The following is a 17095-nucleotide window of genomic DNA, read 5'->3' on the forward strand; positions in this document are numbered from 1 at the left end:
CCTCTCTGGTCTTGATGATATAACAACCTTAACCCTGTGCCATTTCTGTCTCTCAGAGTAAAGTGTGTGTGATGGAGCTTAAGGGTGCAGCCTCTTCACATAGCATGTATCTGTGTGGCGGAGATCCGCTGACAGTGCCTGTTGAATCCCTGCTCCCTCCAGTCATAACCAGTGAACCTCAGCTCACAGGTGGCATGATTCAATTTCACTGTTTTCTCTCCAATATGCTCTTAAATACTGGGAAAATCTTACACTGACACTGTAAAGATCTTGCATACACTTTTTATGATTTACGCGAGCAAGGCCAGCGTATGTGATGAAGTAATTTATGCTAATCATAGCTTGCTGACAGCCCGTGCGCTTGTCACCAGCAGTCAGATCATATTTTACCACCGAATCCACGTGTGAAATAGTTGCACCTCCTCAGTGAGGTAGTAGTAAACTGTACTGAGTCCAAGAGGTGTTGGTGCATTCTGAACGCCTCTCACTGACACTGAGCAAAAATTGACTTGATGAAATGTGCATATTCTAAATGTCTTGAATAAGGAAGTAGCAATTTGCCATGGTGTAATTTATACAGTTTCATCGTTTCCAGCTATGTGTTTAAATAATTTTCACACATATGCTGTTTGTTTTCTTTCTTTTTTTTCTTCTTTTCAAGTAAGTAAGTAAGGTTTATTTGTTAAGCACTTTTCGTAGACAGGCAGTCACAAAGTGCTGTACACAAAGATTAAAATAAAGAAAACATTAAGTAATAAAATAGACAATATAAACAATGCAAATTCAAAGCAATTCAAAAGTGTTGATTAACAGAAGGCCAGTTTAAACAATAAAGTTTTTAACTGCTTTTTAAAGGATTCCACAGAGTCAACCAAACGTAGTTGTGGAGGTAAACTGTTCCACAGCCGTGGTGCCACAGACTGAAAGGCTCTGTCCCCTCTCGTCTTCAGTCCTGTACGGGGAACAACGAACAAACTCTGAGCCTGTGAGCGAAGACAACGAGCAGCTGTGTATTTTATAAGAAGCTTGGATAAATAATCTGGGGCCTGGCCATTTAGTGCTCTATATGTTGAAACAAGAATTTTAAAGCGAATTCTAAAATCTATTGGGAGCCAATGTAAAGAATATAAAATGGGAATAATGCGAGCACGCTCACACAGCATGTTTTTACTTTTTAGAGAGTGCAAGAGGTTTTATATTTTACATTTTGTCATCTTTCTGTGCAGCAGAAATACAGTATGTGCCAAAAGTGTGTGAACTTGCAGTGTGGTTTCTTCGCTTTTTGCATATTTGTCACACTTAAATGTCACAGATTGATTTCAGCATCAGTCAAAGATAACCTGAGTAAATACAAAATGCAGTTTTTAAACAATGATTTAGGGAAACATTTTATCCAATCATACCTGGCCTTGTGTAAAAAAAAAAAAGTAATTGCCCCCTAAACCTTATAATTGGTTGTGCCACCTTTAGCAGCAAGAACTCCAATCAAGTGTTTGTGACAACTGATAGTGTATCTTATACATCGCTGTGGAGGAACTTTTATTGGAGGGTTTTTCAGCATGAGCGGCTTGTTTAAGTTCATACCAAAGGATCTCAACCTCAACCTGATTTAAGTCCAGATATGCAAAACTTTAATTTTGTTTAGTTTTTTTTAACCACACAGAGGTGATTCAAGACAGAAAAGTTTATGAGTTAATTCTCCCTGATGGTTGTATGATCATTAAAGAGATGTAAGAAAATCCATGACTTGTAGTTAAAGAACTAAAGCCTCCAAAATGCCTCTCTTTAGCAGAGTCAGAGGTGACGGAGAGCCCCACCATTCCTGTGTTGGTGACCCTGAAGGCCAGGTGTAGCTCGGGTGCCATCACGCCTGCAGTCAGGGAGCTGCAAGTGGGCTGTATCCGCTCCACACAAACCAGTAAGAAGGTAACGTGCTGATGTTCAAGCATCCTGAAGCTTTCAGAAACAAAACCGACTGCTGCCACAGGTTTCATTGTTTAACACGGGGATTGAATTTACATTAGCACAGCATTCACTATCATGGTTTAAAGAGACATTTCTGTTTTTACCAGGGTGGTGAGTTTTACTGGGATAATGTGGCATCCCTGCAGCAGCAGGGCTTTAATGTGGAGCCGAGCAAAGGCAATGTGGACACAGGCCAGCGACGCGCCATCAGGATCACATGGACACCCCACACTGGATACAATGTAAGGAAGTGCTGATTTTGGTCTTTGGTTGTCTTTGGTGATCTGTGTTGCTGTTGATCACAAAAAAAAGTCATAAAAGTTCACTTCCAAGGAACTCAATATGTAGTTGAATAGTACAGCAAAGTTAAAGCATGGTTGTGAAAAATGGGTTCCAAAATGTGGAGGGAATATTGTTGATTTCAGCACGAGAAAAAAGTGTTATTTAAGACTTTCAGCAGAATTAGGTTTAAAATGTCTTCCTGTGTGAAACACGTGTATATACTTGTATGTATATACTGTCTGACAACATGTTTACGTCTGTGTGTTTCAGCCTTATGAGGTGGTGCAGATGTGCGTGCCTCTCACTTTAAAGGGCGACAGGATGAATGTTTACAGAGTCACCCTGATGGCTTTGGTCTCCACGACCGCCGATTGACCTCTAAAGGACTTGGATGATGGCCAGCAGGAATTCTGCTCACACATACTCTGACTAACCACAAATACACATATTCTGTGTGTGTGCAGAGCCAGCATTAACAAATAATGAGATCATTAAAGGTTTTGTTTGAACATTAACTTGAGCGATTTCATTTTGCGTTGAAATGGATGTAGAGGACTGAACCAGTATTGACTAGATTATTGCAGTTTCCACTTTCAAATGTTGTCATATTAGAAAATAAAAACACAGTTCTCAGTTTTTTGTTAAGTTTTTGTGTTAAGAATCTCATATAACTTCCAAAAATAGAACGTCTAATAAAATATAGACATAAAAAAGAAGGTACACCGCCCTCTTCCAAGGTTTTACATATTAGAGCATATTAATAATCATCTGTTTCTTAGTAGGTCTTAAAATGGGGTAAATACAAACAGCAGATGACACATTGTACTTCACACATATTCATTATTTATTAGCACAGCTTAGCTTTGCAAAACTACATCTGAACAACCACAAGACTTGTGACCCTTGGCACCTTTCAGTCGTAAACTCCTGTCTATACAGAAAATTACAGAATATCTAATATAATATTTAAGGTTGTATTTTTTACTCACATTTCATGACTAATTTTGACAGACAAGCTAACAATCAAAAAAGGAACAGGAGTTGTTTTGAAAACTTTAACTTTTTCGTCTGATTATACTACATCAATGTAAATATGGACATTCCAGATGTACAGTATATATTTGAGAGAATAATATCTGTATGAGGGAAAGTTTTTTTGTCCACTTGCTTTTGCTTTTTCTGTTATGTGTATATTTTCCTGTGTAGAGTACCACAGCAACAACATTACAAGTTACAGCCCCGTGTATCTTTGTCCTGGACAGCTACAACTGAAATTCTCCTTAATATAACATGGAAGCAAACCTATCAAAAACAAAGTGCAATAGAGCATAAAATGTTGCAGAGATATACTGTATCTAAACGATTGCTTTACACCTGAGTGTACACCTGTTTTCACCACTAGGGGGTGTATGTAACACGAAGTAAGCAGCTGTGTTAAAACCAACATGGTAAAGGGTGTGTCAGAAGATGTAAGCCAGCAGATGTTCAGTAACACTGCTGGTATTACACCCATGAAGTGAAAGGAGGCCAAGTTCACACCGAGGTCACACAAGGAGCATATTAGGGAAAGTGGATCTAAATGGGCACACATTAATACATATGAATGATAAAATAGGATGAAAATGATACTAAGAACTGGGCATGTGAACAGTACTTGAAGAGTTAACTGATTAACAGTGGTTGTAACAATAAAAGTGAATGTAGCATTGCTATTATTTGCCAAGTGTATATAGAGGCATCAATCCAAAAATACACGATATGATGAAAAGTGTTCTCTCAATCATCCAAATCATTGAGTTCAGGTGCTCTATGGTCACAGGTGTATAAAATCAAGCACCCAGACATGCAGACTGCTTCTACAAACATTGGTGAAAGAATCAGTCACTCTCAGGAGCTCAGTGAACTCCAGCATGATGACACTGATAGGATGCTGCCTGTGCTGCATCCTATCCAGTCATGAAATTTCCTCGATATTAAATATTCCACAATCAACTTTTAGTGGTATCATAACAACGTGGAAGTGATTGAGAACACCATCTCAGCCATGAATTGGTAGTGGGGTCAGTGGATACTGAGGCTCATAGTGTGCAAAGATCGTCAGCTTCCTGCAGTCAGTCAGTACAGACCTCCAAACTTAACGTGGCCTTCAGAGTAGCTCAAAAGCAGTACACACAGAATGTGATTTCATGACTGATCAGCTCCTGCCTTATATCACCACACCAAGACATTTGTTGCTACTGTTACCGCACAACTTTGCGGTAACAGTTTGGGGATGGCCCTTCCTGTTCCAACATGGCTGTGCACCAGTGCACAAAAGCATGGTCCATGAAGACATGGATGAGCGAGTTTGGTGTGGAAGTACTTGACTGGCCTTCACCCAACCCCACAGATCACCTTTAGGATCAATTAAACCTTGTGGAAAGCCTTCCCAAAAAAATTGAAGCTGTAATAGCTGCAAAGGGCGCAGATATTTATATATGCAACAGAATATCAAATATAAATATATTAGATGGTGGGTTTTGTCAATTTTGAGGCACAAAATTAAAACATGTCATGATAAAAAAGAATGTAGACCGAAGAAAACCTGAATCTTCGACCAACTTTAAACTTAATGACAGGCGGTTCTATTTTCTGGAAGAGGAAGAGCAAGTAAACTCATTTTGCATCAGGATGGCTGGTCAGTCAAAGACGATCAGATTACAGGTTTGATTTACTGCAGAGCACCAACTCCCACCAGCTCTTCTAATACAATAACATCTTCATGCAGTTAAATTGTCAATGTTTAAGTCGGCTCTTTGGCAATGTGTTTTAAACATTTATCCACCAACAGTGTATCAAATACTTGTAGCCAGATATTTTAACCGTTCATTCATTATTTTTTGGAAATTGTCCAAGTAATTATCCATCTTAATAGTAATATGTGTCTTTGTGCGGGTGAATGCCGTGCCTGAGCACACAAGTAATAATATCAGTGTTGATATTAGTGCACTAGCTATGATTTGCTCACCGATTCTTTAATTATTAAATGCTGTGTATATTTCAGACCTAATCCATAGCAGGTGCCTGGTTTGTCCTGCGGCTAGGCTAGTAGATCGCACAAACCCTGCAAACATTTTCTCCACTTTAGACTTCACAGACTTCATTTGTGAAATATACACGAACACTTACTGTATGCATCCACGGGATTTCAAAATCAGTGCTAGTTGAGACGCAGGTAAACGGGCTCAGTGCAGTATGAATAATCAACACTCACATCGGTCAGTTGCTCTGTTACAGTCAAGTCAAGCTCTCTCTTGATAAACTACACAGGATGTTGTACAGTGTGAAGTGCAGGCCCTTTGTATGTGAACAGCAGATGTCAGTAATGCCTCACAGTGGACCAATAGGATTTGCCCTCTCTGAGAGATACATGCTGTAAGCATTTATCAGAGATTGTAAGAGATTATGCTAAATCAGATTACTGTACCCCAACCTGCCTATAAAAAGCAAGGTCATTATGAGCTTAGCCTCATGTAATGTCACCCGTTTTATGAAATGCATGAGATCATATTAGGCAATATTTGTGTTGTTATTTTGCCTCTTTTTCTAATCTGATTTCTCCTATGACCTCTTGTTAATACTGTGGGATAGTGCTACTTACAGTCCCTGCTCTGCTAACGGGTGGAGTTCATGTGTCCCTCTTTGTCTGTTAATGAATGTGACTTTTTGTTTTTAATCAAATCAGAAGCAGGACAGATCACTCTGTCCTTAATTACAATTTAGACTACATTAAAACACCACAGAAGTTATTTGTAACCACTTTAACAAGTGTTTCTAATGGGCTTTAAAGGCAAATTCATGCCTTCATAATACACTAAAATGTCTATTATTTGTCAATCCTTGCACTTATCAGCACTGTTTACCATGTCCAATTTATCCCAATTAAATTAGAATTAGTTTTGAAACAGAAAGCACATCCAGCTTTGGACTGTTCGCCTCATCAAAAGGCTGAATGCAGACAATAAGCTTTCTCCCCTGGGTGCTCTGAAGCACTACTAAAGAAGCTTCACAACACATATATGCAGAGACAGGCAGGGGTGTATCCAGGGGCAACTAAATCTCAGCAGCATTAACTTGGGTAGATGAGTCCCAGTGGAATCCCACACCCTGAACACTACCTGACAGACAGTCCTCTTTGCCAATGCGTTTTATTACATAAAAAGAAATCTAAATGAAGATATCAAATCCATAACCTTAAGATAACAATTAATACCAATATCGCCCTTTTGTACACCTATGAACTTGAAGGAAAGCTTTTGGTGGGTTTTAAATCACATCTCTATACAATACTGCATGGTTACTTTGGTGAAATTGTGAAATTAATGTGTGCTCAGAGAGCAGAAAGTGTACACACAGAACAGCAGGCCTGTCCCGCCACCACAGGTTTTAGGGTTTACAAAAGTGAGATGGAATCAAATACACACACTAGTGGAAATTCACATTTTTAAAGAGCATATTTACTGATTTTTTTAATAGACACAACTACTCTTATAACATTTCTAACTCCATCAGCTCATTCATACAAAAGAGTCTGTTTTTATGTAAAAGTATACATCAGTGTTTCAGAATGAATGTGACACATGCACACATTTGTCCAGCTCACATTTTAATTAAACTGAATTTAAACTGAACTTAATGTGCATTTGAAAAGACAGCACTAAACAGATCTGGCACAAACAGAGAGAGTAGCTCTCTCTAGGGAACATTTCTCTTACAAGCCAAGTAACAGTAGCTGTTGTCTTCCCCTGTCGGACCGAGCCCGTGCACACTTTGTTGTCTCAGAGGACGACAAAGTGTTCCACGTCTCCAAGTAACGCCTTAACCCGCTGAGCATTAACCCCCTCTTCTGAGCACTCTACCTAGACTACTGGTGATAACGATCAAGTCATCTCTGTGCTGCAGTGATGGCCCACCCATAAGCACTGAGCAGAAAGCAAACCCCCAATGATTTCAGTTTATATAATTGTGGTGAAGTTAATACCCAGAGAATATAATTTGTCAACAAGATTTTTTCCAGGACCAGCTTATACTAACCATAAGACATTACTGATAGATCAGCAGAAGAGAACATATTACTTGATACTTAGTTTTTGTTAAACACACAAAAAAATACAGGGTCAAATGTACATGTTAAACATATATAAACATCAGATGTTGGTGTAGCAAAATCGTGATATGTACTTAGTCACGCACGCTAGCAGGAAAGTAAACATAACATTTGCCTGTTTTGGATTGCAAATGAAAGCGTGTTGTTCATTTGAAACACTAGCTGCTTTACTGGCATGAAGGTCAGATTTCAATGGAATTTGATAACATTTTCATATTGCAAATACATGACACTTTTGGATATGCATCCGGTCTAATAAAATGCCAGGGGCACATTTATTTGAACTTTTTACATTGCTCATTGTGTATAACAACATAGCAGTGAATACAATAGTCACTTATGTTATTGCTAAAATGTATCCATTAATTTGTGGTCAGTTTTCAGTATAAAGCAACTAATAATCTGTACAAGTTTGTATTCCAAAGTGACAGATCCTCTGGTACAAGCATGGCCTGGCGTGTAGTTGGTTGTTCGCCCTGCCAGATAAACACTGCTGTATTGCTGTTAATGCCTAATCGCCTTAAGTTAGCATTTACGTTATTACCAGTAAGACCAGTAAGTATAAATGCAATCCATTATTATTATAAGTGTAACTGGTCTTTTAGCCATTATATATCCATCATGCTATATTTTGTTTTCTACTTCAACAACACATCAGTTATTATGAAAGGTATATGTAATTACATAAATTTTCAATCATCATTTTTTCGCCAATAAATCTAAGATTATTTGTATTGTTTATAGCTTTTAGAAAATAATCCCTTTAGACATCATCTGAAGCCTGGTTAATCTTTCAGTCATTTCTTTTAGTTAACTTTCTCTTTTGCTTCCAACTGTAGTGTTTTAAATTCACTCGAAATGTATGTTGTTGTTGTTTTATGACATTTTCAAATGTTACTTTTTTCCAAAGTACTTTCGTTTCTCTTTATGTACACTCTTTAGTTGCCCCACAACTTTCCATGTACCTTTCAGCAGCTGCATTCTCTTAGGGTGAAAATCACTATTCAGCCTTGCCTTGGTTTCGAAAACTCTCATTCGCTTTTCCAATTTTATCTTAAGTTTTCACATTAATCGAGTTTTAGAATTAAAAGCAGTGTTTTAGCAGGTAAACTTCCCTCTAGGTACGTTGGAGATACCAAAGATGGCAGCATTTCCTGATCTGAAGTGGTCGCCGACCCCTCCGCCGTGCGTTGTGACGCTGCCGTAACGTGGGGTTTCCCAGACCTGAATGCAGGGTTACCGCGCCCATCTCTGCTGTTTGATGGCCGGAGGAAGAAGCGACTGAGATCCTGGCGTGAAGGAAGAAAAAGAGGGACGACGACGGTGGGAAAGACGAGAAGGGATTTTTTTTGCTTTGAGTTGGAATTTGTGTTGAGACGGAGGAACGTTAAACCGGGACTCTGACACGCCTTGTCTGGGTGAACACAGTCTTGTCTCTGCGCCTCTGTGCCGGTGTGTCTCCCCCCTCGGCGGGTCAAAAACTGGGTTCGGGGAGTGCCGCTCCTCGGTGGCTAAACAAGCTAAATCTGAGCGCCTGGGCGGAGAGAGGAGAGGCAAGAGTTTGCTGTTTCCAGTCAATGTGATATAAACAACGGATACCCTTGATTGAAAGCGGGTAAGGAAATGTATTGATATTTGAAAATGCGCTTCAGGAAATACAGTAAGTCTGCAGTTCACTAGCTGCCAAGCAGGGACGGGGAACGAAAAGGGTTAAACTGGGTTGAGTGGCTCCTTCGTTAGAGTTAGCTGCAGCTAGCTAGACGTTTCTGCCAAGACGGTGAGTGGGGGTCACTGGTTAAGTTTCTCAAACAAAGTGTCGTTTAACCAAATAATATATATCTAATGGCTTTGTCCGGCAATGTTGGAGTTAATGGCCAATGCTAACCTTAATTAGCAGGGTGAATTGTGACAGCTCGTTAAGTTAGCCCGCACCCCCTCTCCAACGTCCGGGTATCTTTCGCTCTCGTTGAAGAAATTAGCTACCTGCGTTAACCTGCTTCTAAGTAGCAATTTTTCCCTCAGCAATCGGGATGTAAAATTTATCAGTTGTTACCAGCATTTTTAAGCTCTTAAAGGGCCCTTTCCCCCCACATATTTCCTCTATAGGGTAGCCTGGGATTACCTGATAGGCTAATTGGTGGCACACTTGCTACTATCAGTTTATTGTTGATGAACCCTTGGCCAGCTGTTTAAGAAGAAACACAATGCTACTTCTCAAACTTACACAACTGAAACGGGCGTGAGCAGATTTTGGATTTACCACTACACATACTGCAAATTCGTAGCATCATGAAACTGACAACGAAGGGAGTCTAAAAATGGCTACTTCACCAACAGAATCACTACCACCCCCACTATTCCCTAGCCAGTCCATACAAGTAAGCCAGCAGTGGCCACAGCCTACGTTTGCAGCCTGGTATGGATCATCTGGGTGTGTGAATTACGAATATGGCAGCGACGACAACATGCCTGTATCCATAATGAATTTGAACACTGGTGCTGTTGCTGATTTATGATTTTTAAGCACGTTGGTTGTATTTTAGAGGCAACATTTACTGTTATTTACATAATGTAACAAAAATTAAACACAGTTACTTGCAAAGCTATGTTAAAACGGGGTAGTTGAACTAAAAGCATTTATGTGAGTGAATCGAAACTAAACCGCCGGAGATGATGGCAACTGTATGGCACAGATATGTTAACAAATTCCACGTTTAATCAACAGTCAGCCACCCAGTTCTTCAGCTTGGCCTTTCGTTATAATGCTCAGCGCGTTAAAGTAATATGAATTTGCATCGATTACCAAGCCGTAGGGCCGCTGTATGATCGCGAGGAAAAGGGCAGGCACGGCTGTGGATCTGATTGTGGCCATAGCCATTTTAGTTTCATGAGAGTTAACCCAGCGTCAGTTAGGTTGAACACAGTTAGGTTGATTTTAGACTTCTTCTTTTAACGGCGTGGAAACAAGATTGACGAGATCCAATTAGACAATCTGTTTATCTCAATCACGGCTCCGTTGCAGTGCAAGTTGTTAGCAGCTACAGTAACCGTGCCCAGCCGGGCCGCGCCGCTCCATAGTATCTCAAGCTCTAGCCCGGAAAACGGGCATGCTTCCTCAAAGGTGAAGCAGCATATCCCAGTCGGCACACTGTCGTAGAGGGTTAAGATAGAAATGAATTGGAACAGTTGTATTTAGCGGCGGGAAATGTTTCGTAAGTGGGTTCAGCGGCGAGGTTGGACGTGCTGTCGCAGGAAGCTGTGCTGTGCGCCTCCGACAGCACCGAGACGAGCTATATGAAGCCTGGCGCTTATACGGACTTTGGAGGCCAGCAGTATTGAGATACTGCATTAGAAAAATCCGTGACCGCACGTAGACTATTTTCAACCGTTTTAGGAAAATTGGTGGCGTTTCTTAAGAGAGCTAGCCGTTTTTAATGGCTCACAAAGATGAATTCATTTTGCCAGTGTGCCCCCTCCCTCCGCCTCCTCGAATGAATGGGTTCCTGTATTCAGGGCCCAAGCAGCTGCAATGAACAAGATGGCGTTCAAAGCCTTTTTCATCACCGCTTTTTCTCAGACAGAGAGAGGCAGCTGCCGAGCATCGGATGGGTTTAGGCTTGGCAAGCTAGATCTCATTGATTATCCTCATTCTAAAAATGTGCAGAATGTATTTTCATTAAAAACGTTTTCATTCTCATAGCATTCCTGGTCAGATTAATCCAGTATGTGCACCTCACTTACAGGACAACATGGTGGGGAAGGGGTGTTGTACATCTTGACTGTGAACCTGAACATCAGGGGATCTGAAAATTACATTATATCTTTAAATACTGTATATGAAATGTATTTTTTATTTAGATTTTAATATTATACTTATTTTCCTTTTTAGAATTTTTTAACCACACCTTAGGGAATGGGATGTTTCTTCTCAATCCTCACAGCTGCTTAGGGATGTGATAGAACAGATTACATAATTTAAAGAGAGAAAGATGTAATGGCTTCTTTAGATTTTTAAGTTATTTCTTTCACATTTTGTTATTGTTGCAGTAACAGGTATTCTGCTTATTTCCAAAACTTATTCTGTTTCTGTGTGCCTGTATATCAGACACATTTTGTCTATTTGTTTTTAATCATGCCTATTCATTTCTTAGTCACAATTAGATTTATTTTAACACTGATCCAAAACTTCCAGTTCTAATCTCTTCATACTAATCACATCATACCTCACAACTGATTTGATGGAAGTTAAGTTTGGGAGAAATCTATGGCATTATTTGTTTTTGTATGAAGTGGTCTGGTTTTCTAGGCTTGTGGCCAGACCTGTAATAAACTACAAATAAAAGAGGAAGTTTATGCAGAACAGTATACTGTGAATAGTTAAGGTTTTATCTGTAGCACTTTTGGGTTAAGCGCAACCTGTATGCACGCCCAAAAGCATCCAGTTATCAAACCAAGCATAAAACATTGTTCTATTTATTGTTAATCAGCTCACATGACCTGGATGTGACCCACTCTATATTGGCACCCTGAATATATCCAACACTGTTTTTCTTTGGCCCTGTTGGAAAGCAGTAGAAAAAGCTGCATGAATTTCTCCAGCATTTTATTGATGACTTTGCCTTGAAACAAGTCATATACAACAGGCCTGCCTAAAAGCATTAATTGCAGAATTGTCTGTTTGAGACTGAGTTTGTGCACAGTGTAGCTTGTCAGTAGCTTAGCTGTGAGTGAGTAGCACCACAAGATAATGACCATGTGTTTAAAACCTGAATAATTATCCTGTTGGCCTGGGATTTGGGTGGGTGGGTGGGGGGGATTGTCATCCAGTTTATTTTTTCCCTCATTTAATCTGGGAGTACTGTATATGAATGGGATTAAATTCTTAGATATGTGGATTTCAGTCTTTGGGATTATGTGGCTTTGGTTAGTGATAGTGCTTATTTATTTTTATTTTTTTCACATCAGGCATGATCCTGCTTTTCACTGTCCACTGTAAAAAGCAGATGTGCTGAGGGGCCAAATAAATATGGGCGTACATATAAGTACATACAAGTGATTGATACCTTCACAGGATTACCCCTCTACCCTCTCTTTGATAAAATACCTTTTTCATTCAAGTGTTGGATACCTGAACTCGCAAGATGTGTTGTATGTTTGTGACAGCCTTGGCTGTAACGTAACTTCTGACCAGACCAAAATGATGCAAATTTTATATACTTGTGGCTCCAAGAGACCAAAAAGCAAGAGTGGTTGGATCCAACGTGGTGGTGGTTTTGTCTCATTGACCATTATGGTATATTATGATTTCTTAGTTAGTGACAGTCTCCACATCTTTGGTTTGCATCTGGTAGGTTCAGGTTTTGTTTTTGTTTTTTTTGTTGTTGTTAGTTTTTGTTTTCTTTTACTCAATGAAAAGACGCATGCACTCACAGATTAGTATAGCATTAATGGTGCTGGACTGTGGGAAGAACCCAGAGCCCCTGGAGTAAACCCACACAAGACCAGGGAGAACATGCAAACTTAAACCTGCTTCAGACAAGCTGGTTCAATCCAGAATTGTAGCAGTGAGTGTGAACACCATGACAACATAACTTTTCTATTGAGGTTCCTAATAGATCTGTAGTATGAATATATACCAGTCCCAATTCAGTGCCACAGAACATGTTTAATAATGGTTCTTTAATAACATTTATGGTTGGTAATCAATACATTTAGTCAGTAAAGCCCTATCACATCTAGACTGAAATAAAAGGCCTGCATTGAAATGAAATTGCCTTGGTTCAGTAGTTAGAGTTATGCATATCAGCCCCAAGTTTTTTTGCATGTTAATAAACAAGATAATTTTATATCCTGTTAATATAGGATATATAATGCTTTTGAGCAATTCCCTGATTGTTGTAGCTGATGGGTAATGGCTGAATGTTCAGGAGTTTTGGTTTTATTGAGTGGGGAACTCTTCCGACTTTGTAATGGCTTTTTCACTGTTTTCCAGTGGACTGGTCCTGTTTAGCATGGCCATTGCAAGTGTTATTCAAGTAGTCACAGTACTGCTGCAAAACTGAAATTTTGTTTCCTAAATTCTGTACAAATTTATGATAGTTTTTTAAAATAAAAAAAGTGAGAAAAACTGCCCCCTTTTTTTTTTTTTTTTTTTAATATATAGTTATGGAGTTATAAGTATACAACTACTGTAGCCTGATCCAACTTCAGATGTTTTCCAACAGCCACACAAGTATTACTACAAAAAGGCTTAGTTGTGCAAATGCAAATTCAGGTATACTACAATGCTTGATAGAAAGCGTAGGATACATTATGTAAAGTTTGAGTTTCAGATTCAAGATAAGAACGAAATAATGCATTATTTGCACTTAATTGAAGATGCAATTTTTGGGTAAATAATTATTTCCTGTTGCATAACAACCCTACATTTCTATCTACCTATATCTGACTTAAAACTTCACTGTGCCTGTATATTCATCTCAATTTCTTCAAAATAAAAAGGAATCATGACACATTTAACGGGGTCTGTGTAAAATGTTTCCTTTAAGGAAAATTGGTAGCATGCCATTTAACTGTTGGTTACAAGCCACAACAAATCAGTTTTCTGCGAAGCATTTTGGGGTTCTGGTTTCTAACACAGACAGTTTCATGTAAGAGTTGATGGAAAAATACTCAACAGTATGGGCGTGGAACTTCAGTTATCCATTGTACTATGCCAAGCTCTTGAATAAGTATTTCTCTTCATCCACAATAGTGACTTTATCAGCGACATTATTTGTGAATATTAATTTTAAAAGACCATTAGTCGCAGCCTCTGCAGTATGCCTTCATTACTATACTCATAGGTCTTGTTGGTTGAGCAATCTAAATCCTTTCTTCTTCTTTGTGTAATACAGCTCCTGAAAGCAGCACAAGCGCAGTTTCATCAGGGTGTGTTGATCATCCATAAGCAAATGTGCAGCTAAAGACTGTGATGGGATCGCTGTGCTAGTACAGCTTTGTTCTAACAATATCTTTCAGAAGATAATAAGTTTCTTAGCATCCACTGGTGCAAGTTATCTAACTATTAATTGCATGCACACCACACATGTGTTTCAGCCATATACATATGAGCACAGATGCAGGCATACATTAACACTAAGTGTTAATAGAAGTCTCAAGGCTACAATGTACAACTTCCAAATTCAAATTTTAGAGCTATTCACAAAGATTATGAAACTTGGCACTGAGTGCAAATGCCAGCACACCCACAACAACAGCAGGGCTTTCCCTCTTTACCACAGCAAGGTTTATAGTGAGGGAGCCCAACAGTAGAATCAAAAACATCTGCATTAAAAGTTCCTCGAATAGTTCAAAGAGGAAAATTTTAGCCTTTTCTAGTTGCAGGAATTTTTCATCAGCCATTAAAGCCTTTTTGAAACTTGGGCCTTTTACCCGCATGTCATCTGGAGGAACCTAGGTTTATATTCAGTTTCTGAGCCAATTTTCCTGTCTAAAAAGTCCCTGCTCAAGTTGTAGTACTTGGTAATGGCCCAGGAAGTAAGTACGGTAGTCGTTGATTGTTTATACACAAAACCCAGATCTGTTCTGTGCTACTCGCCCTGCTAGTACAGCTGCTTGCCAGGTATTTTCAGTGAGCTATGCATCTAAATGTATTGCCATAATTAATGTGACTGATGCATAGCAGAGAAAACTGTCAACATGTAGAAAATGTTTGCGTTAAGAACTGCGATGGCAACATGAAGCAAATTCCATGTCATCCAGAGTCCAGTTTCCTGTTTTATGTACAGAAACAGGTCACAGGTAATCCAGTGCCTTATCTAATGTAGCACTTGTAACTTATATCAAACATCTGTTTTGTTTTTTTGCTTTTTCTTGTTTGGTTTTTTTTGCCCATCATTGGAAACACACTACTGGACACTCAGTTATAATTTAAAAGGCAATTTAAAAAATGAATTTTAAGACTGCAAACTGAACATTTTTGTGTTTGTTTGTGTGTGTGTTCTGCTACCTTTAGTGGCAATGCAGGCCAGCTCTCTCAAAAGTGTCACTACCCTAAAGTGGCAGCTACAGTGGTTTACACCAGGATGTTACATTTCCTGAACACAATCACAACTTAAACGCAAAATGATTTGCTTTTCTTGAGTCATGGTTTAAAAATAAATAAATAAATCAAAGGCATATTGGAGTTGGTTTTAATGCCTTACATTGTTATAGGTTATACAATTTAAAGTATTCTATTCAGTTCAGATCTTCCTCTCAGAAGTCTCATACATTTTTGTTAACAGAATCATTGACATAGGTTGCCATCTGCTAACCTCACTAACAGAACTGTAAAATTTTAAACATAACAAATTTATTATTATTTAAGTTATATTGAACATGATCCGTTATATAACATTCACCAATTGGATAAAAGAACATTTAAAGTTTATTTGGTACTGTAATTGATTTATCAGTAAAGATTGTTTTAAGTAGTGGCAAGAACAGATTACTTATGAAAGGTGTGCAGTAACAAATAAAGATTTGTTTCTCAATCTGTGTCTTGGCAAACATTCTTAGTCTTTTTTTATAGCTCCAGGCACTCCCAAGTGTCAATATTACAGCGAAAATTCTTCCTAAGCCTTTCCCACTGTTTAGATTTGTGTATAGTTTGACTGTAGGTGCTGTTATGCTTACATAACTTGTCACCGCTGGCCCAAAGGTCTTAGCCACTGCTTTGAATATTCAAAGTAAGTGGCACCAGAGCCGCTTGGTGACCCACACACTGGCCATCACTGTCATCACTTACACCGTAACCCTCCCACAAGCCCATAACAAACTCTGGCCATCTTTTGCATGTGGATTTCACCGCCTGATCTGGTTTGAATAGAGACCATCTCTGTGTCTATTTACATTCTCGCCCTTATATTTGACTGCAAAGGGAAAATGTGACTAAACCTGAATCCCGAGATGACTGGGAAAGACAGCTACTATTAGTGAGTGTTCTTCCTCTTCAAAGCAAGAAAGGCCACAGTCACTTGAGCAAGAGTGGGGTAGCTGTCATGTGACTCTTCACACACTTGTTCCTCTCTTGGAAGCTTGGGGAGAAAACACAGGGGGAGGGGTGTGATTATTAATGCAATCAAAGGAGTGTATTTTATGCTTTAAATAAAGTCATGCTTTTGGCTTTGGGCTAGCCTGACCTTCCCTCCCTTTCCTCCCCCCCCCCCCCCCCCTTACAGTTTTAATTAACTATTAACTCATTTATATCCAAGTATGAAAAGATGGTTGTGCAGCTTTGTAGCAAGTAAATGTTAAAATGCATGAACTTTCTTGACATATACAATCTTATCTTTTTAACAGGCATATTTTTTTTTCCTCTCGATGCTATTGTCAGAAAAAATTCTGAGCATTAGGAATAGCTTTTTTTTTTTCTTCTTTTTTTTTTTTCTTTTTTTTAAAGGTTGAGCCTCATGTTAGAATTCTGTTTTCTTGTTAGTAATGATCAGTTATATTGCAGAGCAGCTTATGTGCATTAAGTTTTTGTTTTGTTTTTGGCTAGGTTTGCCTTTTGAGAGCATCTTGTTCTGAAATGTGGTCTGAAAAATGCCTGCTATTTCTACCAACAATGTTTTCTGTCTAGCAAAAGAGCACACAGCATCATGGAATGTTTCACTAATCAATCAATTAAACACTACTGTCAGTCGCATTGATGTTATG

At 38.9% G+C, this 17095-nt stretch overlaps 2 protein-coding genes across 7 annotated transcripts in view; both read left to right on the forward strand.

Moving 5' to 3' along the window:
* Window positions 1-2877, forward strand: part of cfap74 (cilia and flagella associated protein 74) — a 56164-nt gene extending 53287 nt beyond the window's left edge. For 4 of the 6 annotated variants that reach the window (XM_082519325.1, XM_082519326.1, XM_082519328.1 and 1 more), the window contains 4 exons: window positions 57-189; window positions 1790-1926; window positions 2073-2207; window positions 2518-2877. In XM_082519325.1, the coding sequence (XP_082375451.1) occupies window positions 57-189; window positions 1790-1926; window positions 2073-2207; window positions 2518-2622 (510 nt within the window). In that variant the 3' untranslated portion in view covers window positions 2623-2877. The remainder of the gene's footprint in view (window positions 1-56; window positions 190-1789; window positions 1927-2072; window positions 2208-2517) is intronic. The other 2 variants (XM_082519327.1, XM_082519329.1) reach the window with 2 other exon arrangements.
* Window positions 2878-8622: 5745 nt separating this feature from the next.
* gnb1a (guanine nucleotide binding protein (G protein), beta polypeptide 1a) overlaps window positions 8623-17095 on the forward strand; it is a 31754-nt gene continuing 23281 nt past the window's right edge. The window contains exon 1 of the mRNA XM_082519331.1: window positions 8623-9008. The gene's annotated coding sequence lies outside the window, so the exon portion shown is untranslated. The remainder of the gene's footprint in view (window positions 9009-17095) is intronic.

Source organism: Aulonocara stuartgranti (assembly GCF_965226115.1).
Source record: "Aulonocara stuartgranti genome assembly, chromosome: 20".
Lineage (NCBI taxonomy): Eukaryota > Metazoa > Chordata > Actinopteri > Cichliformes > Cichlidae > Aulonocara > Aulonocara stuartgranti.